The sequence below is a fragment of the Atractosteus spatula genome, chromosome 12, assembly GCF_055471065.1.
Source record: "Atractosteus spatula isolate fAtrSpa1 chromosome 12, fAtrSpa1.hap1, whole genome shotgun sequence".
Lineage (NCBI taxonomy): Eukaryota > Metazoa > Chordata > Actinopteri > Semionotiformes > Lepisosteidae > Atractosteus > Atractosteus spatula.
Window position 1 is genome coordinate 39,703,781 of NC_142717.1, and position 27,850 is coordinate 39,731,630.

The 27,850-nt window shown below is 37.6% G+C and overlaps 1 protein-coding gene across 2 annotated transcripts; it reads left to right on the plus strand.

Moving 5' to 3' along the window:
- The first annotated feature begins 2,588 nt into the window (after positions 1–2,588).
- Positions 2,589–24,016, plus strand: cdh17 (cadherin 17, LI cadherin (liver-intestine)). Of its 2 annotated transcripts, XM_088928446.1 has the most exons (19): positions 2,589–2,637; positions 6,471–6,541; positions 7,723–7,824; positions 8,902–9,039; positions 9,610–9,748; positions 9,933–10,091; positions 10,668–10,826; positions 14,121–14,320; positions 14,417–14,548; positions 15,506–15,656; positions 16,151–16,381; positions 17,061–17,137; positions 17,880–18,071; positions 18,334–18,581; positions 19,326–19,453; positions 19,879–20,121; positions 20,513–20,623; positions 22,288–22,404; positions 22,794–24,016. In XM_088928446.1, exons 2-19 carry the CDS (start codon positions 6,491–6,493, stop codon positions 22,904–22,906), a joined length of 2,691 nt encoding a protein of 896 aa, XP_088784572.1. In that variant the 5' UTR covers positions 2,589–2,637; positions 6,471–6,490; the 3' UTR covers positions 22,907–24,016. The 2 variants fall into 2 exon arrangements, with proteins under 2 accessions (XP_088784572.1, XP_088784573.1); XM_088928447.1 differs by lacking the exon at positions 10,668–10,826.
- The last annotated feature ends 3,834 nt before the right edge of the window (positions 24,017–27,850 follow it).

Below are 27,850 nucleotides of genomic sequence, written 5' to 3' on the forward strand. Positions count from 1 at the left end.
GCTCGAAGTCCAAAGTCTGAAGTCGTAATGAAGCCGTGTGCATTGCACAAGACAAACTGGTTTATTTCCAGTCTCTGGCCTCTGACTGTCCTTTTCCTTGGCGTTCTGACATTGTCTGTGATTTGCCTCATGGTCACTGTCACTGACACCTCACTGTCACTGCTTCACACAAACAAGAAGTACCACACAGAGCTCTTAGGGATTGTTGTGTCTTGTACCTTTTAATTCATCAAATAGTGTCTGTGGGTTGGGATTTCTACTGAGATGTTAAACAGAGCACCCCTCTTTCTGTCTTACGGTCTGATTCACAGTCTGGTGACTATAGAGTTCCATAAATGTAGTTTTGATTTAAATAGCATTTAATACACAGTGAAATACGTTCTTCAAGTACTGCCTGGTGGGCAAAAACATTAGAACAAAAACAGCTATGCTTAAAAACTGAGCAAATGCTATCAAATCAGACATCCAGCATGTCAGGAGACATAGACAATAATCAGGATCGAGTAATACATGATCTTTAGTATCAGTCTTTGAAATGATAGGCATATTTGTTGACAATGCCTTCTTCATCTTCTAAGAGTTTATTGTTGTTGTCATGCCTTTGAAATGCATAAAAAAGGATGCCTTCATCTTCCTTCACTCTTTAAGGGACTGGATATGGTAGGAGTTGTTGTGGTTTCCTTTCCTAATTACTAGTTAAGTCGAGACTCAACAGAGTCCTTTTACAGTATATATACAATTTTCTGTTGAACAATTAAGGTGTCTCCATTTGATGAACTGTTTCAGAGGCCTCAGAGCAGACCTGTGTTTGGGAAGGCATGTTGAGAGGAACAAGATAGAATCCCACAAGAGAGAATCTGCAATCTGGTGCAAAATATCTGTCAGATCAGAGATGTACAGCTTGTTCTATGTCCTTTGGTGACCACACATCTGTGACTTCCATAGCCCACCCTCTGTGGGTGACAAATGTTAATCATCATAATGAAATTACTGTAGTTATGTCGTGGTTGTCCAATAACACGTCAGTGCAGCAGCTAAAGTGTTTCCTACTTTCCTATCCACAATTAATTTCCATCCAGTTTCTAATTGTTTCCCCACGTCTTCATTCTGCTACTGAGTGTGAAATACTTCCCTGGTTTGGCATTATTTTTAACCATTAGGATTCAATTTCCCCTCAATCTCCATCCTTCCACTCTGAAGAGATTCAACTCTTCATATGCTGTATGTCCATATATGACAATCCCCTGACACTAGGAATCATTCTCGCTGCTCTTTTGGGACACTTACTGTACTAAAGCAATAATAACCTCTTTTGACATGGTGACCTAGAATGAAAGTAAAGTTCTAAATGTAAAGCTTTAACATGACTTTTGGATTTAAATATAATAAGAGCAGTTTTTTTCCTTTCACCTTGTGTTATATCATTGTAAGTAAAACTCATATTCAGTTTTGGTGTACTTAAAACTATTTGTCCTGCAGTGTTCACATGTTCGAGGTGATGCACAATATAGGTGTTCTGATAAAGACCAGTGCATACGTTGTTTATCTTTATCTTTGTTTCAAAAATGTTTGTCTTTGCTATTTTTTAGAGAAGTGGTAAGGACATCTGAGGACATTTAAAATAATCCTACAGTTTTTAACATAAAAATGTATTGTTTAAGGAATGATAGAGAGATAAAGTTTATTATAAAATAAACTTTTGCAGTGGGCTCAGGACCTGGTTAATTTTACTCTTCTGCATAGGTTATGCACCCTGAGGTGCATTTTTTTTTCCATTGAGTTCCCTGTACTGCTGGATAATGTCATCCCACGTTGTTGCCTTTAAATACAGAAGCAGTTTTCTGGCATATCAGGTTAACTGGCTTCCCCCGGGGTAATCCCCTCAATTTGCGTCTCACAACATTCAGAAATGTTTTGGTGTTTGTTTTTCTTGGAATATATAGAAAAAAAACATTTCTAATGCATGCAAGGGGATCTGACTCAGATATTGAAAGGTACTGACAAAGTCAACCCTGTGGACGTCCTCAGGATCAACAGCCAACACAATGAACCACAGGACAAAAGTGGAAACTATAAGAAAGTGCATTTAAATCTGAGAACAGGAGGCACGTCTTTCACCAAAGGGTAGTGGAAGTATGGACCAAGCTACGGGGCCATGATGTTGAAGATGGTACCCTTGCTTCATTCAAGAAACATGTAAAACTTGTAACCTGTTACAGACTCTGCATCATTTTAAGTACATAATCTCTCATATAAGCTGTCTGCGATAGCTATACAAAGACTACTTTACTGTATATGTCAATGAGGATATTAATATAATGAATGATAACTTTTCCTCTTTTGTGACTCTTTACGGAGAGAGGAAATAACTCTAACCTTTAAGTGTAATTCCTTTGACCCCTACACTTGTACAATCACTACTCAATGGAATAAAAGTGAAATTGTGAGCCGTACATTTTAGAGACCGTTGCTCTTCATGGTGTCTATATCTGTTTCCTGGTATGGTCATGTGTGATAACTATTGGCAAATCATTAGGGTCTATAAAATCTTTTGCAGGTTAACGTTTCACTAGGGAGAGTTTCAGCTGCCTTGTGCACACAGCAGTCCCGGGAGTGAAGACCCACGTCTCCCAGCCGGTATGTCCTCCACCTCAGTTCCTTTATATATATATATTTTAATTACCGTTTTTTGTTGTTGATAAATGTTGTTGTCGTCGAGGTAACGGGTTTCAGCTGCAGCTTAATATTAAAAGGGTCTGATGTCTGGAGTGGGAAAAGGAAATGAATAACTGTGGAAACCCCAGCAGTGACTAGAAAGAAAGGGTGTTGTCTGTCAGTTTCTGTTCTAAGGTGTGTACGAACTTTCTTTTAAAAAAATTATACAACTTGTTTTTCATGGCGTTTCCGTGTTGCACCCTGACAGCAGTAATGCAGCTAAAATCAGTTCAATGCTAAAGACGAGATTTAATTAAGCTCGTTAGATACTATGAGACAAAGAAGCAGGCTCTGAACACTATACAGTAGGCCGGATCCATCGAGGTGAAATTCCAGCTGATTTCTTTTCACATGCACACACTGTACTTTCAATTACTATAACAATCAGGTCTCATGAAGAAGTTCATTGATAACATTATTTTGCAATCCCTTTATTATTTAGAATTTCGGCAATGAATGGAAAGCTCAATGGACATTTTTCAATTACTGTACATATCAAAATGCATAAACCAAATTAAAGCTACAACAAGGAGCATGGAATTTTAAATTTAATAAGGAAAATGGCAGAACAAGTCACCTCATGTTAAAAAACAGCTAGTGAGCCCCGCTCCAGAATCCTGTAGACAGTAATAAGTATTCCTTTATCTGACCTGCTAAGACAAGGTCATGAAAGACTGTTCAAAGTCATCTTGCACTTTCTCACTTTGCAGTATTACCCTTTTTCCCACTACAAGACTATGCAATTAAAAAACACCACCGGCACTTAAAAACAAGACGCATCTTCATGTTCATTATGAGATTCATGATTAGAATCTGAAAAAGGCTAATAATAGGAGGAGACGTCAGCTTCAACAAACAACACTTTTTGTAGAAGAATTAACTAATATTTTCAGTCCTAAATTCATTTGTCTTGGTTTTCTCTTGCTTCCCTAAACTGTTGTTTCTTTCTGGATCATGAGATAATCTACTATCTTTATCAAGACTTAGATATGTGTATTTGGCTCTCTGGTAATCCCCTTGTATGAGACTAAACACATTCAGTCCCTTTTAACTGGTAAACCATTCACTCCAGACTAGAATAATATCTGGTCCAGACTCTCATTTGAATTCTTTCCAGGAAAACAATGTCCTTCCTTTTACATAGTGACCAATATATTGACACTTTGGTACATGTAAATTTATTAATTCATGAACTATCTCTGGATTTTCTCATGGTAGCTAAAAAAATAACTAGAAAGAGAAAGTGATTTTCACATTAATTGCATACAGAGACATTTACTCCTTAACCAGTCCTTTTCTAACTTCAGCACATCTTACTAAGGCCTTCCTGTAATGTTGTTACCTGTAATATATTTCTAATAGCTTTCTTTCTCAGCAGCACAAAATTATGCCATCATTATTAGTTCCCTTTTTATTTTTTATCTAACTGCTATCTAAATACTGGAAATTTTTAATGACTTCAATTGGGGCTTGAAATGACAGTTCTGCGACTTTGGAATTGTTACCTATTTGAAAACGTAATCCTCTCATAATTAAATGAGCTTTTTTCATAGAGAGAATACAAAGGGCTCATATGTCTGTATCTTGTAGTTTGGTCTTGGCATTAGAAGTGTGTAGTGCAGATGTTCGTGCAAACTTGTATATTTACATTAGTGCTGAAGCCCTTTTAGAACAAATGGACAACTCCACCATTTTGTGCTTCAGTTACTGTACTTTATAGAACAGAGATTTGAACTTGGATCATTAGAGAAAAATGTCTATGGTACCATGTCACAGTGATAAGAAACAGAATAAGAAGCCCACTGCTGAGTTTTGCAGGAAGTGGACAATGAGTCACATGACAGCGTGATAGATTAAACATCTGAGTAATCAGATGAGTAACTGTCCAAACAGGGTGTTTAAATGGTTACATCCTGGAACTTATCACAGTCGCGCAAGGTGTGGAGTGGGGTTTTAATGAGTGTATGGCATAACAGTTATACTGAACGAATCCAGTGACATCAACAGCTATATCTGCAATTAAAGCCGGACTTCAACAGCAACAAGACTTAAAAAGAACTAAGTAGAGCAAATTCTGTATGTGACCATTTTCACAGAGTCACATGGCACCCATTGTATCTCTGTCCTCTAAGCTCAAGGTCATTAAGATGGAACCTTTAAGTTCGTGGAACCTTGCTTCAGAAAGAGATATTGAACTGAGAACAGTTATAGTACATTGTTATATTCACAGACAGACTGTCTGAATGCAGCCCGAGCAAAGATTTAAGTCATAGTAAGATTTATCAAATGAATTTTAAAAATGTAAAAGGTGCACCACATCAAAAGAGGAAATAACCTGATAAGATAATGAAGATTGTGAAAGATTGTGAAAGTGAGTTGTGAAACATGTGAGCTGGTGTTAAAGTCTGTGCTCTGAGTACACTTACTTACTATAAGGATTCTCGTGAGCAGTGAGGCTGCTTGAATCTCTTCTTGTACTTTATTGACTGTATTCTTTATTTTTTTGTGTTTGTTAGTACTGGAAAGCAAGGTGCAATCTAATATTGATCCAAAAAGTGTATTACAGTGTATTACAAATCACATCTGGAAAATGGATACTTCCAAAATATCTTGTGTGTGCCAAAAGCAAAAACTGTGGTAACAGTTTATTTTTAAGGATTATACAGTATATAAACTATGCATTGCTAGTATTTGTTTAATGAAATACAGCCTACTGAGTTATAGTGAAGGAGTTATTGATGTCTAATACATGCCTTATTATTGACATATGTAGGGATTGTACAAGTTATTTATTTGTGACAAAAAGTAATTGTTAACTTAGCAGCCTTTGTTAAACAAATCGTTATCTATCATTTGTTAAATGCTAGTGTGCCATCCAAAAATGAAATAACACCTCACCTAACTTAGAGGTGTTTACTGAAAGTACTCCCCAAAAATTGCACAAATACATCAGATTTCACCTCCTCTATTTTTTTTTAACCAGCTTTGTTTTTCAACAATACTTTCTTACTTTTTATGTAGATTTGCAGAGACATTAAAATGTTCACAGAAAATAATTAGTTTTCAGCGTAGCTTTTCTTTTAAGCCCTAATAGTACCCTGTTAATGTTTATTAATTGTTATATATCCTGCCTGCATAGTAGAATAGTGATACAGGATTTTTTTTCTTTTGAAATAATAGAGCTTGTAAAGATCTAAACTTAGAAAGGGAATGAGATGGCGGCAGGCACTGTCTTCTCTTTGATAGTAGACTGATTGCTTGTACATATTGTAAAAGACTAGCTTGGAAGAGCAGTTCTGCGATACAGCATGGAAAAACATGTCTTCTGAATTTTCCATCACTTAGTCTATCTTTGTTAAAAGGGTCATTCCTATCAAATTGATTTTTAAAGAGTATTTTTCCACTTCTGCTCATTTGATATTAGTTTACTTAAATTTCAAATCTGTGTCAGCCTCTACAATTTTTGAATCACCACCTTTCATTTAATTCTTTTGAACACATTTCTTGTGTTTGCACATTTTGTGCTTGAGTTTGAACTATTTAAGAACACAAATGGCATTTTATTTTTTATTAAGTTACCCAATATAATTACCTAAAAATCTTAACATTTGAATTTTTTTAATCTTAACATATTATTAAAATTTGAAATTGATTGTAAATTTGTGCTGAAACAAGCCCTGAAATGAAATAAACTCTAAAGCTAAAGGGGGTTAAAACTGAGGCACTGAGTTATGAAGCCTTTTATTTCTCAACAGGTACTCTTCAATACTTCAGAATGATTCCCAATCACAATGCAGTATCATTAATCATTCTTTTGGGCACTGCGGTAAGTATTGTACTATATGTGTCTCATTACTATACACAAAGATTTCTTTCTTTAAAGTTTTTATCACAGAATAGAAACTGTATTTAAAGATGCTTTGTTGATTTTAAAGTAAAAAAAACGTTTATTTGACTGCCTGTAGAGCTGCCAGAATACAAAAGCATGAAATGAGTTTGTTGACTAAGAGGAGAGAGTGTAGCTGTGTATGAGATTATGAAGAGGTGTTTCATGTACACTGGACACTGGCAACACACAGCAAATCCCACTGTATGGTGGATACATTTTGAGTGTTTTCAATTGATGACTATATACTGTACAGGTAGATCATAAAAAACAGTAGAATCGTCTCCTTGCACTCTTTAAGTATGGTTGTGCTTCCAGATTAAAATACTCCTCATTTCCTCTCTTTAGTTTACATGTACTGTATATAACTGAGATATTAAATGATATGTTTTTACTGCTATAATTCTAAATGAAGCCAATTAGGTTATAAGACTAAGACAAACCTAACAAAGGACTCTAAATATTTGATTAACAACAGTAATGTTGTTAGGTGGTAAAGTCCTTAGCAACCATAAACAGTCCATTTGTTAACATTTAACATCTTCTGTGATAACCTGCTGTAAAACTGCGGAGGGCTGGAATTAAAGTTCTGAGGCAAAAGTAAAAATAGCAGCTGACCGCGTGGTTAAATGATATCGAACGACAGCACAAGAACACAAGAAAGGTTTCGAAGGAGAGGAGGCTATTCGAGAGTAGGCTATATGAGGCTAGGTCATTAGGTAATTAACAGCTAATTGATGCCCGGATCTCATCCAGTCCAGTCCATTTTTTTTAAATGAAGGCAGGGTATCTGCTTAATCAGTATACAGAGGGTAACAATTTGAAATGAAAAGAGCATTCAATCAGGATACAGAAAAGGAAACACTTCATTACAGTTGTGAATGTCTAAAAGAGGTTTCCCAGCCAGGCTCTGAATTTGGGCTCTTTTAAGAAATGACTGGACAAAATCTTATATTCCCTTAGCTACTAAATTACTGAGTATGTAAGATAGTATTATGTTCTTATCAGATTTACAGAAAAACTTTGAATACTTCAGAAACACTGTACTTTAGATGATCTGATGACTGAAGTCAAGTCGGGATACAGTTCTTACATTTTACTGTACTTTAAATGTTTCTAAGACCCTTTTGAAAGGTTTAACCTGGGAGAACAAAAACGGACCCCTGGAGGACAAGAGGTTAGAAGTTCCAGAAGCGACTGAAGTGCCGTTTGCAGTTTTCCAGGTAATCTTTGCTCTCTGATTATTTTGTCGTTAGATCCCCACTGAGGCCATGGTAACCCTGCACTGACATGAATGCCACAGATCTCCTGGTTCCTCAGAAACACAAAACATTTCAGATGAGTTTAAGGCAGCATTTAAAAAAATTACAGTAGGTCAAAAATGTAAAGAAGAGAGAGAGTTACAGCACTTATATAATTAACATTTAAAATGTGCGCTCATTCTTATTTCCATAATGACAAATACACAAGTATCAGTTTCAGTGGGACTCTTTTATTGATTAATTTTTAGTCCTTTTAACCCATTTCCAAATAGCTTTCTTAAGAATAGTTGGAAATAGGTAAATAATACAATACTAATATTGGTTCATATAAGCTATAAACACAACAGAACACGTTGCAGAACAGAGGAGCACCACACCAAATTCTTGAGGGTGAAAAGTTTTCTGGTTTTCCTTCCTGAGCCTTTAATACCTAACTGAACCTATTTGCTAAACTGGACAAGAAGAAGCCTAGAATGAGGTAGTGATTGAAAGAGGCCAATAAAATCTGCTGGACAGCAGAACAGATTTGTCTAAGGACCAGAGCTGGGCTGCCCAGCAGTATATTAAGTACTTTTTAAGTCAGTCGGATATCGATTTATTATTAAGTAATAAACAGAAACTGTACAGATCAGCAATAATAGTTTAAAAAGATTAACTATTGTATCTACTGCTAGAAAGCGTTTATAAAATACGGAACAAGTAATAGGTTTATTCCATGCTGAAAAAAAAGAAGAAAGAGAACACAACGTTTCAGCCGTGGAGCCTTCTTCAGGTGTGATAAAATGTGATAAAATATTGTTCTTCAGGTTTATAAAATATTGTTTGTTGAGAGAAGTTTCAGCTTCAGCATGTTGTTAGCTGTTCAGTGTTGTTGTAGTGTAGCTGTTGCAAAGAAAAGCTGTGTGAAAAACAGAGTGGAGCATGATTACACTTTAAAGTGGGAATGTGAGATGGGAAAATTCTGTGTTCTGTATCAGCTTCTTGGCCTGAACTGTGTGTGAAGACACCATGGTGAAGTAACTGTGTCTTTGGTTAAAGTTTAAAGCGTCCCAGCCTGAGGTGACATCATTCAAAGTCACCGGAGAAACGGAGGATAAAATCAAGATCAGCAATGAGGGCTGGCTGTACTTAGACAAGGCCCTGGACAGGGAACTGAAGCAGAGCCATAGCATACAGGTATGGGAATTCAGCTGCATCTGGGCCTGCAACCACAAAATTAAAGGTTCTAATCTTTCACTGCATATTTAATTGATTTCTAATTCAACTAAATGGGACATCACAGGAAGGCAGTGAACACTTTCGAAGTTTATTGTATCTGCAGTATATTTTCAATATTATGTACTCACAAACATCATTATATAAATGTGTCCACGTATTTCTGCTTTTACTCCTGTGGTGTCTCTTTTCACTTTGTCTTCCAGACATTGTTAATTCCTCAGCACATACTGTGTATTAAGCTAAGAGACATTTGTGATCATGAGAGACTATGTTAATACTTGACAAACAAGATTAATAATTCAAGATTTGTTTTTGCTTTACATTGAAATGCAGTATTATTGCATTATCATCATCAAGATTCAATTAATTTCCTTCAATTCATAATTTACATTATTTCCAGGTAAGAAATATATTGTGACACAGCAAATCATATTTTAAAAAATAATTCTGCATTTCGAAGAAATTGCATTTTATTTACACTTTTATCCTGCTTTACTCAGGGTTTTTTCCTCTCGTATTTGGTTGTAGATTGAAGCTCTCGATGAGTCGTCACAGACAGTGGAGGGACCTGTCACAGTGACAATAATCGTGAAAGACATCAACGACAATCGTCCCATCTTCAGTCAGTCTGAATATGATGGAGTTGTGAGGGAGCACTCAGTACCTGGTCTGTTCAAAGAAATTCCCTTTGCCAATTTTTTTTTGTTGTTGTTATCTTTTGCAAACAGGAATGAACATACTGTGCATGATATAATGGAAGTGTGAAAACCAGTTCATTGTTGAGCAGTGAATGTCCTCCAGTAGTACTGACTCATCTCATTTTGTCGCGCATTTGTATGTTCTGGTTTCAGGTGACCCATTCTTGCAGGTTTTTGCCACAGATATGGACGATCCCAACACCCCCAATGCCAGGTTGAACTTCAGTATTTCAAACCAAATCCCGGATCGTCTCAAGACACCCTTGTTTCAGATTAACGCCGCCACAGGGGAGATCTCCACCACTCCTGAAGGTACTGTATGTTGGGCTCATAATGTCTGCTCATCTCTATGACTAAGACAAGTGGTTGATACGCTTGTAGCAGAAAATACGGCACCTATTCAACACCGATCAGTGTTGCCTGCATACATATTGATAGAACAATATATACACCGTGTATTGTTATGTAAAACAAAGTCAACACAATTTTGTACAGGAAAATCACTATTTTCAAAAACGTTTTCCATGTCAAACCATATAACTAAGGTATTCTTGGAATATTTTAGGAAGAGGAAATTGCAAACATAGGTTGTGTGGTAAATTAAGCTTCCTAGAAATGACCAGCAATGCCTCCACTAAAGTAACAGTTCTGATATGTAAAAAAGTAAATATAATTTTTAATTCTACCATGTATGTGGTATCTTCAACCCATGATCTGAGACTGGAGGAAAGCTCAGAATAATGGACAGTTTCTAGGCCTTATTCCTGGAAAAGCTTCCTAGTGGAAAACGTGAGGAAATCTGTGAAGTTGTATCAACAACCTAAATCTCCAAGGATTCCAAAAATAAACTAGAAAAGCTTAAGAAAAAGCTTCTTCTGCACATTGTAGGAGCAGGAGCTTTGAAGGCCAGCAAGGTATTCATGTTTGATAAAGAAGAAGATGTGGACAAGGTGGATCATTTGAGGAAAAAATTTGATGAATATTGCATTCCCAAAGAGAATATTCCCTATGAAAGGAATCCATTCTTCACTTGCGTTCAACAAAGAGGTGAGATCCAACAGAACTACAGAAAATAATTGTAATCATTTGAGGATGGAAATCTAAATGAATCACAAATTACAGACAGTCCTGTATGCTGGCTCATTGTTTCAGTGTGAATGGAACTAGTGGTTATTGATTTCAACAAGGCCAGGGACAAAACAACAGGTTACAAAATTAAAAACCAAATGAGACTAAAGATGAACTAAACTAGACATATTAAAGTACGAAAAGAGAGAGAACCCACAGTGAGAAAAAAGCTTCAAAGGAATTTCATAGTATAGGCAGCAATAGGTTTTCAAAAAGTATATGTGGCTGGTTATTTGTAGCCCAGTTTTACAAGTACTTTTATCTTGAATGAAGAAGGCAAATTTTACCTATAAAAATGAATTTGGAAATTCTCTCTGTGTTCAGGAATGTCATGAACCAAATTACAATTCAACGAATAGGGTTCATTCAATTCACTTTCAGAGTTTTTTTGTATGTCTAGTACATGGTTTTGCTATTTATTTCAAAACGTTTTGTCATGAAGACACAGAAACAACAGATACAACTGTCATTAAAAAACTGTTCATCAAAAATTTTCTAAATGAAATTTGAGTTGTATTTCATAACCTTTTAAATGTCCATATAATGAACTTTGGTGTCTCATAAATTTTCCTTTCTTTTATGACAGCTCTTATCTTTTCAATCATTTGTACATTCGTTATTGCAAGGATTGGTAAGATTTGAAAGATATCCAATTTATTATTGGATCTAATATTCATCTGCAGTAATAAAGATTTGGAAAGGAATTGGAAAGTACAAAGATGTATTGGAATCACGCCCAGTGTTCTAAAGACAAGCAGGATAGAATATGTAATAAACACACTTTGCAACTAGCAGATGAAGATGAACACCACACACTATAGTTTGACCACATAACCGGAGCTCTACTAGAAAGTAAACTGAGGATTTTCATTAAAAAGAGTTAAAACAAAAACCCCGCTCTTAATCTTCATTATTGTGAAGACCTGATAGTTGCTGAAAAGGAGCAAAAACACAAGGTGATGCTGTAGAGTTAGGCTGTAAATGTGGTGGTTCAGGCGAACAGTCCAAAGGGAAGTCCAGTGCAGGCGAAGGTCCAGAGCTGGGTGATAAATCCAAGACGAACAAGACAAAGTTAAAAGCCGGAGCAGAACCCAGCGAGGGGTTGTAGACAGACATGACAAAGTTAAAAACCAGAGCGTGATCCGGCGAAGGGTCGCGGGGAAGAAAGGGAGAACGGAACCAGGCTCTCCAGGTCCTGGACTCGGCTGGTTCAGGACACCTAGGAGGCGAATGCCACCGGAGCCGCGGACGTAGGGCGACTCGGTGATAGGCAAGCCTCGAGACGTCCGGGTTCCACTGCAGAGCCTGGAATAGAGTGAGCGTCTGGCTTTTGTAGGGAGGCTGGAACAGGGAGCAGGTGCACAAAATCAACTAAAAGGTGAACGAGCTGGAGTGCCCTTAAGGGGGAGGGACTACAATCGTGACATTGATGTGCTGATGAAGTGATGCACTGACTTCGGATTTCTCTGATTTGCCGCTGAAAGAAGTGTTGGAAACCTTTTCAGAAAGCACACCAGGTTGTCAATATTAACAATTTAATCTTCAGCACTTATGGCTATACTGTAGCTAATGCTGAAACTGAGGGGCACTTAAAAAGAGAGTAGAAGCATAGGTGGATAATGTGATATTAACTCATTTCCTGCAAAAAAAGAACTGCAGGTTGATTAGTAATTCTGAAAATAAACCCACAATGAGTAGATGTCATAATGGTGGGATGTCAGATATTGAAGGAAGAGGAACACAACTATCTGGAAATCTCTTTGTGGAAAAAGAGACATTTGTGGTAGAAAGGGTAAGGGAATTTTTCAGATTAAGGAAGGTTATGTACAGTAGGTCATAATGAAAAGCATCAGAAGAACTTTCCTGGCTCAGATTTAATGGAGAGATAGATGGTACAGCTCATTGAAAAGCTCTCAAACTGCCCTACAATGATGCACACAAACTTCACAAGATATTTTTAATACAATGCAGTGCCGGATACAATGTGCCTTCCAGGACAGAGCTCCTTGACTGGACTGAGGGGCAGGAGGGCAGGAGTGTTCTGGTGATCACAGTGGGGGTGGGGGGGTGGTAGCTAGACCCAACCAGGGGGGCTAATTAACAAACCGGCTATGCAGTTGACAAGCTGTAACGGTGTGTGCCATCCCATCCTCCTTTGTTCCTTCTGTTTCTGTCCTGCAGGTCGTCAACATGACTGTGGGGTAATTAATGGCCGTCTAGGCAAACAGTGTGTCCTTAATCTTTGTTAATTGCCACCCGTCCTTCTGTCTGCACCAGGATAGCTTGCAGACCTTGATTGTAAGAGAAGGGAAGCAGACAGGCAAAGAGAAAGGGGCACATCTGACGAAAACATTGGCTTTATATGCATGTGCATGCTTAAAGTCAATATAGCCCCCATGCCCCTGCCCACAACTATTTTTTGTCGCTCTGTAACAGTGAGCTCAGTTCAGAAACTTCTTTAACTAATTTAAAGGAAAAATCTCAACTCTCAAGAGAACAAGCTCTACTCTCACAGAAGACATCAAACAACATTGCTCAGAAGTTTGATTTAAGACCAGGAAGAAAGGATAGGTCATTATCTTATCAGAGCAATGACAATGTGGGAAGAACTATGCCCTGTGAATTCTTTTATGTGTTTATTATTTAATTGCCATAAAAGATAAAAAAGAACAGCATCCAAATTTAACTATGAAAATAGTTTTTAAAGATGCACTGTTTTAAAACACAACTTACTTCAGAGTCAAATAAGAAGCTATGAAGAACTTAACATATTGTTTTCTGTATTATATGCTTTCTTCTATTTAATTGCGATGGTCATCTATTTGACATCCAGCTATAGGATTGAAAAGACAATTGTAACTAAGTGATTAGTACTACTTCAATACTGATGATCTACAGTTTTATTTGATCAGCCCTTGAAGCAATACAAATATTTTTAAGAATCTACATGTATAAAACATCTGGAAATCATCCAGATCAAATTTGTGACTATGCTATTTGATTTAGATGATGGGGTGTTTGTGTTTGTAGTTTCTTACTGTGTGACTCTTAGGAGTGTTAAGATTGTAATAAATGATCAAAAGAATGCTTGTAAAAATGACTGTCAGAACATAAAATGACATTCTCTCACCTGTTGCAGAAAAATGTTCAAACTCTTTCCCAGCTCCATTCTAACAAGATTTTCTCATGTTTTGCATTTGTTGGTGTTTTCAGGAGCCGCGAGACTGGATCCCCAAATTGCAGCAGACTACACCCTCATAATTACCGTTAGAGATTTGGAAGGTTTGTCGGAAAGCGCTCTGAGCGGGAGCACGAGGGTGAACATTGTAGTGAAGGAAAACCTGTGGGTGGCTCCCAGTCCAATTAGGATCCAAGAGAATTCCACCGAGCAGCACCCAATCCAAATCACACAGGTATGCTGCTGCAAAAGGAAGCTAATCCTCTTATTTCAAGCTGTGTTTTCAACCTGACTTCAGTTACTAGGCCTTTCTGCTTCTTGTATTACACAGGTGCAGTGGAACGAACCAGGAGCCATATATACACTTGCACAGAAGGAGAAGTTTCCACGGTTTCCATTCTCAATAGACCCAGCTGGCAGAATCTACGTTACCGAGCCCCTGGACTGGGAGGAAAAGAGCAGGGTAACATCTCCTCGGCTTTTTAGGACAAAGAGTAAAAAAGTCAAGAAACAAGGACAAATGACCAAACTGAAGAGCCAATATGAAGACCAATCCATAGGATTTTTAAAGAGCTATTTCAACAGGTCATATTCTCATGAAGCTCTTATCATCAGACTCTGCAGTTTCGGTGGTCCTGTAACTGCTGATGTTTTGAGACTAGTGAAAACAAAAATAATTAGTTGATAGGTGTTTGTAAACTGATGAATAGATTGTTTATATACTGTACATCTTCTTAATAGCAAATGCCTATGGATTAACATTATCACCCCCACTACATAGAGAACAGACAAGGAAAGACTTTTTGTTTTTGGATACAGAAGACCGAAGAATATAAATTATTAAACAAATAACCAGAAGCCAATGCTAGTGATTTTCTCCACTGTATAATGTTGCCAGATTAATTTATTAATGAGGGCCAAATAATTTGCTTTCTTTGGAAACTAACATTTTCAATTTGAAACAAGACAAATTCTCATTCATAACATCTGTTAATAGGTGGGTTTATTAAAGTACATTGGTGTTAAATTCTGGCTAAAGCAGTTTTTACAGTGTAAGACTTGTTTTTTAATTGAAACTCAGCAGCATGTGTAACATCCTATGAGTTCTGATTAAACTGCAGTAGAAAAAAGCATGTAAGTCCTCACTGCTAAAGCTTTGGAATTTATACATCATGCTATAATGTACTGGGGAATGAAAGATTCGACTTGGAGGAAATAGGAATAATATGTAAATACAACTTTCTAAAAACAATATCCAGTTGAAATTACGTGTGGCAAGTCAGAAGATGGTAGTTTTCTGCTGTCTACAGTAATGGAGCTTAATAAGTGTGCTTATCTTGAAAAAGATCAGGGCATAGCCATATCAAGAGAACTTGTCTTGCTGTGCATCAGCCTGTGTCGAGTCCCTTTGTTGTTTCAGTACGGGCTGGTGGTGTTTGTGAGAGATGAAAACATGAAAGAACTGGACAGGCCGCTGGAGATCCATGTGATTGTAGAAGACATTAACGACAATCCTCCCGTGTGCGTGCACCCTGAGAGCCTGTTTGAAGTCCAGGAAAATGAGAATATAGGTAAAGACCTCTAATTACTTCTGCGATTTTAAATTATTTTTTAAATTATTACAAGACAATTCAATTATTTTTTAGAAAACTACTCTCAGTTGTTAGTTTAAGCAATCATTGAAAATGCTGTTTGTTTACAGCTACACCATAAAATACAAAATATTTTCTTCATAATACATTTAAGCTCACACCTGTTTTCTCCTTACAAGAATATAACATGATAAAGTTTTAAAGTGATACATGAATATTTTAGGACGCTCATTAAGAGTCAGTAAGGGATTCTCTTGCAATTTTAACAAAGGAGCGGACTTTTTAAGAAAAGCTTAGCAAATATCTCTAGTTGGAGTCTAACATAATGTCCCTAGATGATCACCTGCCCTTGAAGGCAAGAATATTGTAAATATTTCTAAAAAAAAACTGCTAATATTATTCATTATTAAAATACTTTGATTTTGCTCAAGGTGACTGTATCCTTGTAACAGCCATGCATTGTATTTCTTAAGGAAATAAGATTGGAGTTCTGCAAGTCACAGACCGGGATGAAGAGGGCACAGAGAACTCTTTTCTGCACTATGAGATATTGAACCAGGAGCCAGAGCTTCCTTCCAGAACCATGTTCACCATCGATGAATACAGTGGAAACATTCAGATTGCACATGGGCAGTTTGAAAAGAAGAAGGTCCCAGAGTACAGACTCAGAGTGAAGGTTTCAGACAAAGGAGGAAGTCCCGCAGGTACAGTATGTTCCTTTGGCTAAGTATGTCTGTATTTAGAGACACTTCTTTTTCTACGGAATAAAGTTAAGACATAAGAACTACGTGGATGTGATTTAGGACACTGGAAGCGAAACCCGAATAAGGAACTTGGATCAATTAGCTACTGACTTCCAATTGGGCTGGATGGGACAAATAGCCCGCTCTCTTTTGTAACCTTTCTTATGGAAAACAGACAGGCACCTCATGTTAAGTAGTTCAGTACCTGTTTACCAAACTTCTATCAGTCTGAGATAGAAATTTAGACAGTTTCCCTGGATTTTATCACACAGTACACTATCTAATGGTCAGGAGCAAAAGAATAATCATCCATCTTTCTTAGGTTAGTTTAGAAAAGAATGCCGTAATGTAATACAAATAAAGAGCCCTTGGTGTCATTTTCAGAAGATCCTTATTGGAGTTACAGGTAACTAAATTTTTGGGGAAATTAAAGTTTAAAAGTTCAAAGTGAACTTTATTTTAGAAGCAGCAGCAAACAAATTGCATTGTGAAATTATAATTTTATAGACAGCAAAAGGGATTTTAAATTCAGTGGGCAGTTCTGCAATCACATAATACATAGATTTCAACATCTATTTGAAATCTCCATTTCATTGTTTGAAAATGTTAATTCAGTCTGTTGCAAATTTTGTTTTTGCAGGATTTAGTACTGAGTGCAAGTTGGTTATCAAGGTCATTGATATAAACAACCAGATCCCCATATTTGAAAAAAGTCAGGTAACTACATTGTGTGCACTGTTTCATCCTGCTCGGCATGAACAATTCTCTTTTGGGGCTTAAAGATTATAATTTCATCATGGGATTTCCCTCAGCCATCTGAAAAGCATGGAAATGATTTTCATACAAATAACGTGCTATAGTCAGGTATCTGATTTGAAGATTGTCTCTTCCTGGGGTTTGCTGTTGTGATTTCACTCAGGAAATGGCTCTAGAGATGTAGGAAACAAATTGAATTGTCCTGCACAACAGTAGTCACTCTCTGCATTCCAGAACACACTCTGCTTCTTGGTTTTATACATTTAGATAAATCTGAGGATTGTCAGGGTGTCTCATTCTGCAAACAGCTTCTCTCATGAACTGTAGTCAAGCAATGATTCAGGCAGCAATGAGTCAATCTTGTTACTGTTGCCCCTCAGATGAGTCATTATGGCATCTTTCTTTCTACTTATTTTCTTGCATATTTGTATGCATTATACTACAATGTCACTGGTAATGTATACTCAGCTCAAAGGAGACCATTGCTTATTACTTGACTGTCCATCCAGACAATTAAACAGAGTGCTCATGATTCATCCTTTTTCTTCAGTAGAGTATGTGGGCTTCCTGAATTTATATATATAGAATTAACCATATCTATAGCTTGGATTTCCAGTCCTCTCTACATTGTAACATTACCAAAACATGGTTATTAATTGATTAATGGAAGAGTCTTATGGCTCGTATGGTCTTTTCTTTTCAGTATGAACCTGTGTCCACACCAGAGGACACACCTTCAGGAACCACACTGCTCTCTATCCTGGCCACTGATGCTGACGAACCAGGAACTGGCAGTTCGAAGGTTGAGTACAGTATTGCAAATGGGGACCCCGGTAAACACTTTGCCATCGAAACAAATGGGACAACAAATAAAGGATATCTATATATTATCAAGGTGAGAAGGAAAGAAATAGAATTGACTGGTTCCCATGCCTTTCCACTAAATGTTTTCTCATTTCTTATCTGTCCAAAAAAAAGAATTTGGACATTCATATGCTATTCATAATGAGTCAGTAAGCAATTTAAATCAAACATCTCTCACACTACCCGCATACATAAACACTTTGCTCCTTGAGTAAAAAATACCAAAATGAATCATGAGTTTCTTTCTATAATGATGAGACTCTTGATTAATGTCAGACATTTTGTTTTTGCAGCCACTTGACTTTGAAAAGCAGTCTCAATACCATCTTCAAATTGAAGCCCGGAATCCGGAGCCCCTGGTTTCTGGAATAGATTACAACTCCAGTTCTTCAGCTTTGGTCATTATTGAAGTTACTGACGTCAATGAAGCTCCAGAGTTTAACAAGACCGGTATCTACCAAACAATCATCTTAGAAGACATTGCCAATGGAACAACCATTCTGCAAGTACAGGCCAAAGACCCAGAGGATGATGCTATCACGTAAGTATTAGACATATATAAATACTAAGTAGCGCTCACATTTTTCAAAATGCTTGGAGAGTATCACTGACTTTTAATTCAGCTTTTGTGTGTAGTCAAATTAAGCAGCTGTGGACAGCTAACGAAATTAGTTAATGGGGCCCCTCTGAAATGATGAGAGCTATTTCATGTTCATTTCCATGATTTCACATAATTCATAGTGATCCCTTGTTGCTTAGTATTGTTGCTTGGTACATATTAAACATTTTTTCCCCAAACTACATTGACTTCTAATTATTATAAAGGCTTTAAACGCTTAATCTATCCAAACTTTGAGCATGAGCTCAAATATGAACCCTGATATGATTGGTTAGGCCACACACCCATCCTTCCCAGTTGTAGAACCTTTCAAGAATAGATAGAACAGATTTATCTTCAGATTTGCATTGAAGAAGAATGAACAATACTGTTCTCCACCAGCCTTCTGTTTGTGATGGTTCCAGACTTGTATCATATATACAGTATAATATACTGTGTTATGCATGTACTATGACCATATATTTAACTATAGGCTAAATAGGTTAGCAAATAATATAATAACAGGCATGGTGTTTAGCGATATTTTATAAAATGTGTGCTAGATCAAAATGTTATCCCCAATGTACCCCCTTGGTACAGCTTGCTCACTAAACAACTGGGTATAATCTGAAACACAATGCCTTTAAATTTATTGAGTTCTACTACATGTTTTTTTAAACAATTTAGATATACACTCTTAGATGACTCCCTGAAGTGGTTACGAATTGATGAGAAAACTGGAGATATTATTACAGCAGCAAGCCTGGACTTTGAGAAGATGCAGGAGTACGTAGTGCGTGTTAGAGCTGAGGCAGGTAAGGACACTGGTGTTGCCTCATTGTATGGATTCTCATCAGAATGGAGGAACAAGTTATCTTTTTCAGCATTTAAAGGAATTTGAAATATTGTTTAAATAACTGGAATTTTCTAATCCATTAATATTTGTTAAGATGGGAATTGAAAGGTTTATCAATTCAGTACAGTTTTAGGCAAAGTAAGTGATGCCATCTGAGGTCTGCAGATACAGGTGAAAATGCAGAAAGAAAAACATGCCTTTGTGTCATATTGGCATAGAGTGTCCTCCATTTCTTTGTCCATAACAAAACACGACACAAACGTTCATTATCTTGTTTATCTCTTTATGCAGATATATTCCTTAATATATCATCAAAAAGCACTCATGAGAAAATATTTTGTGTCAATGAATGTCCTGAGAATGCTTTTTTAAATTGCTTTGCAGGAGAACCTAAACAAATGTCAGAACAGCAGGTTTTCATTAAATTGAAAGATGTCAATGACAATGTCCCGACACTGTCGAAGGGGTACCATTCAGCAATCATCTGCTATCCCGTGGAGCAATCCCAGAAGCCTCTGAAGCTGGTGGCAGAAGATCCCGATCTGCCTCCTTATGGATCACCCCTAACCTTCTCCCTTGGCGGGAACGCCACTGTATCCAATGACTGGAAAATCAAAACCATCAGCGGTAAGCATGCGATGAAATTAAATTGAGAACAAAAAACTTTAAACGACATTTTCACGGCCTCAGCATGTTTTTTTTTTTCCTCCCAGCTTCTTTTAATTTCAAGTTATTGAGTTTTAAAATTCCCAACAGCAAATTTGCAAACAGGTGGGCTTCAGGATTTTATTCATGAATGATACAGTAGGTCTGCATTCACATTTAAAACGCTGCACTGTTTTGTGTTCTGTGAGATTGCCAAGTGAAACAACATGGAAATAAAATGACAAAGCACAAAAAATGCTCACACAAAACCTTACAGTTAATTGCAATATAACAATTATACAATTTCAGTAACTGTTTATACAGTGCATAGGAGGAACAATTATAATGTGTTTTTCTTGTGTTTTCATTTCAGAAACTTCTGCAGAGCTGATAATAAATCACAGAAATGTTCATCAACAAGACTATAAGGTTCCCATAACAATCAAAGATTCAGGGGATAGGGAAAACACACAAACATTTACAGGTAAGTTTTCGTAAATTTAAATATATGCTGGAATGAAAGAAATGAAAGAGAACACAAGCCGTCAAACTCACCAATGGTGGAGAGTCAATGGTGGAGGGTATTATTCAGATAAGTGTGCACTATTACACAGTATTAATAAGTTTCAGTTACACCCTACAGTGTCACAGCTCAAGAAACCATTAGCCCCCATTGGAAAATTAATGAATTAATTGAAAGTCATTCAATGTGCAGTAAGCAAATGGTTTGAAAAGAGACTCTGATAATCGCTCTTGACGTACATTTAAATTTTTATTCCAAGTTTCCGGTCTCTGCCAGACTCCTTGGGTTTGTCTGATGTTTGAGTGGGGTACCGGGAGTATCGGCTGGTAGGGTTTTAGGATCTGCCTCTGCTCAGGGAGGTGAAGTTCTGGGTCACTTAGGGGTTGGAAAAAACACCAAACTTGTATCCATTCACCCGTGGCAGGCAGGCAACACCCTGTCTTTGATCATTGCATGGAGGATCTGTGTAGATAAATGCCCTTCAAAGCAGGGTTTTTGCACCCTATGTACTGTAACCTTTAATAATATTTCTGGAGAATGCTAACCACCAGAGCTTAGACCGGACCAAATGGGGTGTGAAAACCTTCCCGCCCTGCCTTGGTCTGTGACAAATGTTACCTCATTGGATTATTATACAGTACGGGAGAGAGGCACAGTGCTTCTCCCAGCTATCATTAGGGGATAATTTGGTTTTTGCCTTGAAACCTATAGGAGAGCCAACCCTCTTCTCCCTTTTTAACCTCTGAGGATTTCCCTGGTATAACTGTAGCCTTAAACTAGTCTAACTTTAACAACTAGCCGATTAGCTTTGAAGATCTGTGCCGAACCTTTACAGAGAGAGAATGATCAAACACAGCCGTAGCCCATCTTACAGTTCTCTCTCCACCATGTGCGAATTCCTGCACATGTTCCCTCTCTGACTGGTCTCTAAGTTGCGCAACCATAGTGCACACCAACAGCAACAGCTGAGACACTGCAGCTCTGTTACACCGTCCAACCAGTTCTTAAATTTGCTTCAGTGTCCATTCACAACAGTTTGCCATGGAGAGCTGTACAGCAACAGTGAACTGTGTGGACAAAGAGAAAGGGGAAATACAACTTGTAGGTCAGAGAAAATATACCTCTAGATGTCCCAGGCCTAGTGGTTCCCCTCCTCAAAGCAATGACTCTGTGGTATATTAATCATAAGAGACTTTGAACAGTTTCTATAAATTCTAAAAGTAAACTGTCCCCTGTGAGTCTGCTGTCAAGGTTATCCGAGTCAAGTAACTAAGGTTTCCTCGGTCTGCCATCCTGGATCTGTTTTATGGGATACTGTGCTCTAGAACAGGGTAAAAATATATTGGAGAATGAGAAAGGAACAAAGGTTAATTCCATGCTGAAAAGAAAAAAGACAACGTTTTGTCTGCTGAGCCGTCTGCAGGTGTCTTGGCAAATGCCATCTGTGGTGCCTTTTTGTTCATCTTGTGTACGATGTGTAAGCTAAATACTGCCTTATTGATAAAACCTGGAGCTACACTGGCAATGACTGCATACTCACTACTAATTTGCAGATGCATCATTTGTGTACTTCACTGAATTCCATTCTCTCTAATGGAAATGTCTGTCATTTCTTTATGCGCCAGTGCACATTTGTAAATGCACAGACTTTGGAAATTGCTTCATTGAGCCAGGAGCGCACAAAGAAAAGGCATATGCAGGGACAGCAGTTGCTTTGTTGGTAGGAGTGCTCGGATTTATAGGTAAGTGTTTTTTAATCTCTGACATCTCCTGCTTGGTTTACTGTTCATGTGGCATGAAAAACTAAACTGTGCTGGAATTTGTTAATTGAGTAAACAGGATGATCAGTGCTGAGTGTCGCGTTTCGTATTAAAGAAAATAAAGAAGAACGGTCCGGATTTTAAACTCTCAGAGTTTCAAACAGCTGTTTGAAAGTGCAAATAATTGAATTTTTTAAATATTTGCAACATTTGCAGAAAAGGTCTGGTGTTGCCCACCAGATTCGTGTAAAGAATGTGTTGGTTAAAAAAGCTGGAGATGATGATTTTAAAATGTGCCTCAGTGAAATATTTTCTATTTTCCTTCAACACCATGTTGTGCTTGACATACCATATCCTGTTTTTGCTCCCAGTTGTCATTCTGGCTGTTGTATTTTACCGGATAAAAAAGAAGAACCCCAAGAAGAAGTCACAAAATGCTAATGGGCCAGCAGAAACTGAGTTACTATCAAAAGCTAATGCGTGAATTTAAACTTTCAGAAACAGTTTAAAATGTAAGTTTGTAAAAATATTTTTCTGTCTTAAATACCTATCTTAAACATGGCTTCAGAGCACATCCTGTATTTTCCTCCATTTCCCAACATTCCTATTCAATTCTAAAATGATTTTAAAATACGTACAGTAGGTCAAGATAAATACTGCCTTCCTTTGGTGTCAGTAATTAATGGTTGTTTTCATGATTGCGGGTGTTTTTGTGTGACTTGACCAAGGTTGTGAGAATCACTTATTTATGGCTGTGCTACACATTTGGCCCACCGGCTTGCTCAAGTCTTTCTAGGTCCCAAATGTTGTAAACGTTTAAAAAAAAAAGGCACATGTGCTAAAAAAACGAAAGGCCTATTTGGATTAATAAAACAAATTTCAAATCAAATGAAATGGAGATTCATATCAAACGGAAGCTAGAAAAACCTTTAGGATTACAGTCTATGCTAAATAAGCATGCATTACAACTCATTCTGAGGCCAGGGTGATCTCCAGAAGTGGACTTTATCGGCAGCTTTCTCAGCTATACTCAACAAAAAAAATTAGAACTTCTCCAAACGTTTAACAGAGGTTTTGCAGAATGACCAGGAGGTAGTTGTCCAGTTTGTGATGTCCATGGACAAATATTTTTCCATTCTGATGCAAGATAACATTTTCAGTCTCCCGTTGTCAGAAAGCCTCCTATTTCTGCTGAGGCTCATGACAGCCAAGAGCCAATCCCAGAATGCAAAGGGAGCAAGGAGGGCCATGATTCCACTGCAGACACACACAGCCACACCCACAAAGGGACAATTTAGAGACTAACCTAGCACCTTGTCTTCAGTAGGTGACAGGAAAATGGAGCACCTGGCAAAAACCCAAACTGACACAGGGAGAAAAGAAAGATCAGTTCTAATTTTCATGTGTAGTACTTTTCCAAATAAAATTGAACTCCTTCAAGCCAAGTTGGAAAAAATCCTGTGCTTATTAATAATGATCTCCTTGCAGTTGCTGTTCCGACAGTGTTAATCAGACAGGTTTTGTTGCAATCGTGTCATTATGATGGTTTTATATGAATCATATCCCTGTTCAATAAAGATACAATTTAGTGGGACACGATTGTGTCTTCTCTTTTGTTTTTCTTTATACAATGAAGTACATTTCTCTCAAACCAGAAAATACTTTAAATATAGATTCTGTGTGTATGCATTTATCTCTGTTATAAGCTTTATGTTGCACTGCATAAAATGAGTTTGTAACAAATGTTCTGGTGGGGTGATAACAGTCAAATTCAATCGGACTCTGACGTCAGTAATTCACACTCCTGACGTCATTTTCTCTCCTAAACACTATAAATACTGTAGGTGATGCCTTCTCTCCCTCACACACCTCCACCCCATCTCCACTTCTACAGCCTTCTCGGCCTTTTGCCCAAGATCATGTGAGGAGTGTCATGTGCGTCTCCCCCTCTGCAGCTGCCCCCAGGTCACTCCTCACTCTGCAGGGGGTCCCAGCCTCCTCCTCCTCCTCCTCCTCCTCAACAGGCCAGGAGGTCAGCCCTCAGCCAAGCGGGTTAAGCCAAATTTGAGCTAAACACTCCATAATCCTTTCAGTGCGCTTAATTCTTGGGTGTTGTTATTCCTAGTTAAAGTGGAGTTATTACAGAAGTTATAACAGAAATTCGGGGGAAGGTTGGATCCTAATCTCATGCACTTCCTTATTGCCTACGGATATAAGTCTTGCACCCAAGATTCCCTTCCGAATCCCCCCATCTCCCCATCTACACCCTTGCAGCAGCTCCCTAGTTCATTCCTCGCAATAGTGAGGAGGTGTTCGGGCAGCCAATCCTCTGGGATAAGATGCCATTCCTTTAGCTAGGTGAGCCTTTCCAAAGTACTTCATACTGGACATATTTGTTTCTCTCTCTCATTCGGTATGATCTAACCCAGCTACAGAACATTGAGAATGTAAAACTGGGGAGTTGTGAGGTTATATACTCTGTTAATTAATCACAGCTACTCACAAAATCCAGAGAGTTATGAAGTGATGAGAAAAGTTGAACATTTATAGATAGAAATAGAATGGTTATTAATTAACAGACTGCTGTTGTTTGTATTTCGCTCAGGTAACAGTAAAGATATACAGTACTGTAAGAGCAACAGCTGGAACAGTATTATGGTTTGCTGCTAAGCTAAGGGATAAGGGTTTGCTTTGCTGGTCCTCTGGCTGAACCCAGTTTGATCTCATTATTCATACCTCTGAGGTCACCACGGCTGGATCATAAAACAAGTGTGATCCATTAATGATGGTTAAGCCCCTCAAAATTAACTTCACTCCTTCTCTGGCACTGCCGCTACTGAATTAAGCCAGCTTGTAAGTATAATGCTCATAAGTTAGAAAGTTGTGGGCTAGTTAAAAAGAGATGATCCAAAAAGCATTTTCCATGGCAGATTATTATAAAAAGCAGAAAAAAGAAGCCTTTTTCATTGTCAGATACACAGATTGAGAAGCTGCGGTGACACTGTAAATGAAAATCTCAGTGTCATCTGTAGAGATTAACCTACAGCACTTGTATCATGTTTGTTTTTTGTGTTTGTTACACTTCCAAAAAAATACAAGGCAAAAGTACAATATTATAGAAATAATATTAGAGCTGTGTATTTTTTCTGGAAGCTGAAGAATTGGATGTCCTCTGTGCTCGGTGAGACTTGAGAAAGCCCTTGGTAGCGATTGCTATAACATGTACTTCATGCACATGTTGTGTGCTGCTATCTACTGTACCAGCCATCGAATACTCCCTCTTTTGAAAGTGTTGAGCAGGCGGCAAGGAGAGCAATGTGACAGTTTTAATTAAAACTCTCCTGAATTTATTATATAGACTGGTGTCAACCACGTGTGTTTGCAGTGCTGTCAGCAACAGTCACATTCAATGCTAACGCTTCAATTCCGAATGGGACATCAGGATTTGCGCTGTGAAAACTGTGGTTTGCACAAACAGATGAAAATTGTCTAAAAACATGGGCATGATTATTACCCTTTGAGAAAAATGCAAAACGCTAAGATAATCAACTTTCAGTGCAGAACCAGCACCTTTGGGTGAAAGAAGAGGAATTAGAAAAGCTGATGAATCTTCTTTTCTAAAGGAGTGAACATACTTAACCAAGTGTCAGAAGAACAGGTTTCTATTCATTCTATTTAGAGACAATGACAATATCCCAATACTGTCAAAGGAGTACCTTTCAGCTATGAACTACTTTTGCGTGGGAGAATCCCAGAAACCTTTGCTGATGGTAGCAAAAGTTCCAGATTCAACTTCATCCCTTACCTTCTCCCATTCTTTGGATACCTCCCAGTCTTTGGATATCTTAGAACTCCAAGGTATCCAAAGACTGGAAAATCAAAAATGTAGATGGTAAGCACACAGTTAAATCATTTTAACTGTCATGACGTTCAGAACAAAACTATTAAAGGGCATTTCAACATTCTAGATCAACACAAATCTTGTCAACTGCGACTGAGCAAAAGGGCCTTCTCTGTTCCTTATATTCAAAGCCATCAGTGAGCCATTCTGCTGTCTCTCAAAGCATGTCTGACATGCACTGATCTTTGTCAATTGGAAAAAATATAAATATGAGCTGCACTGGGGACAAACACCATAAGGACTCTGAAATTGGAGCAATTGCAGTATTAAAGATTATAATATTTTCCTCCTGAGAGATAATGTATGATACAGTATATTTGTATATTCTAAAAATATGAGCAACTGATTGATGTTTTTTCTGCTCTTCAGCAACCACCTGTTTACTCTACTTACCATCAGGGCCAGCGCTAATTCTCTTCTACCATCTGTGCCACTGTGAAAACAAAATCCATTGTTTATAAGTCATTGATGAAATAACTGGAAATAGAAACTGAATTGGTCAAAGACTGCAATCTACTAGTGGCGGTTAAAACCAAAGCAAAATAGTGTACAGCCAAAAAGACATCATTTGGGTACTTGGCACTGGTCTCTGGAAATTCATCCATATGTGAGTGAACACTGTGTTTTTCTGCTGTCTTGGGCTCTTTTCCTGAGTTTCCTGGGTTTCACAGCAGGAAAACATGGAAATTAGAACTTTTGCCTGGTCTCTCTTTTAGACGCTCTTCCAAAATAGCGTTAAAACTTAATAGCAAAAACGTCAGGTTGTGTAGTGCATTGTGTATACTGTTGTTCTAGCGGTTATCAGTCTTTCTTGATTTACAGTACATGCTGATAGTTGTAAGGAGTATAAAGTTCTTTTTATATAATTAAAACAGTGGACGGTAGTAACAGCAATCAGAAGTGGGGATAAGCACAAAGATAATTTCACCAGGTTCTGTTCTAGGCACTACTGTGTTATGTTAATATCGTATATTGTATATTAACAATAATTTAAATATTAATCAAATTTCCTTAGCAGTTGTTAACTCTCATATCCAATTCTCTCTTTCCCATACTACTTCACAGGACACGGTACATAGGAAATTAATGGTTTTCATCTTAATTTTGATAAAAATTCAGCAAGCGTTCTGGAAAGTGCATCTTCTGCTACACCCTAATGAAACAAGATTTATGCCAGTCAATTAAAACAAGTCAAAGTGCTACCTTGATAATGATCACACATTTTTTACCATGCTTTAAATAACATAACATGCACAGCGGTATCTGCTGCAATGGTATTGATTATTCTGTTGTTTCTAAACTTGGAATCTAGTGGAGGATATCTGGGCACAGATGTGTGCTTACATGGCTGAATTAATACAATTGGATAGTAAACTTAAATGAGTGGAGACAACATACAGTAGACAACTTACCAGGCTGAGCATCCCCCAACTAACACGTCTCCAACTTTGTCTACTTTGTATTCTGTACTTCGGTTTCTTATTGTTAAAAAAATACCTATCATGTATTTATGCACAAAAGAAACTT

Excerpts from the sequence above, each read along its gene's own strand:
- cdh17 (XM_088928446.1), top strand. The coding sequence starts at position 6,491 with ATGATTCCCAATCACAATGCAGTATCATTAATCATTCTTTTGGGCACT. Across the intron at positions 7,825-8,901 it reads TGCCGTTTGCAGTTTTCCAG|TTTAAAGCGTCCCAGCCTGA; the intron begins GTAATCTTTGCT and ends CTTTGGTTAAAG. Across the intron at positions 16,382-17,060 it reads CAAAGGAGGAAGTCCCGCAG|GATTTAGTACTGAGTGCAAG; the intron begins GTACAGTATGTT and ends TTGTTTTTGCAG.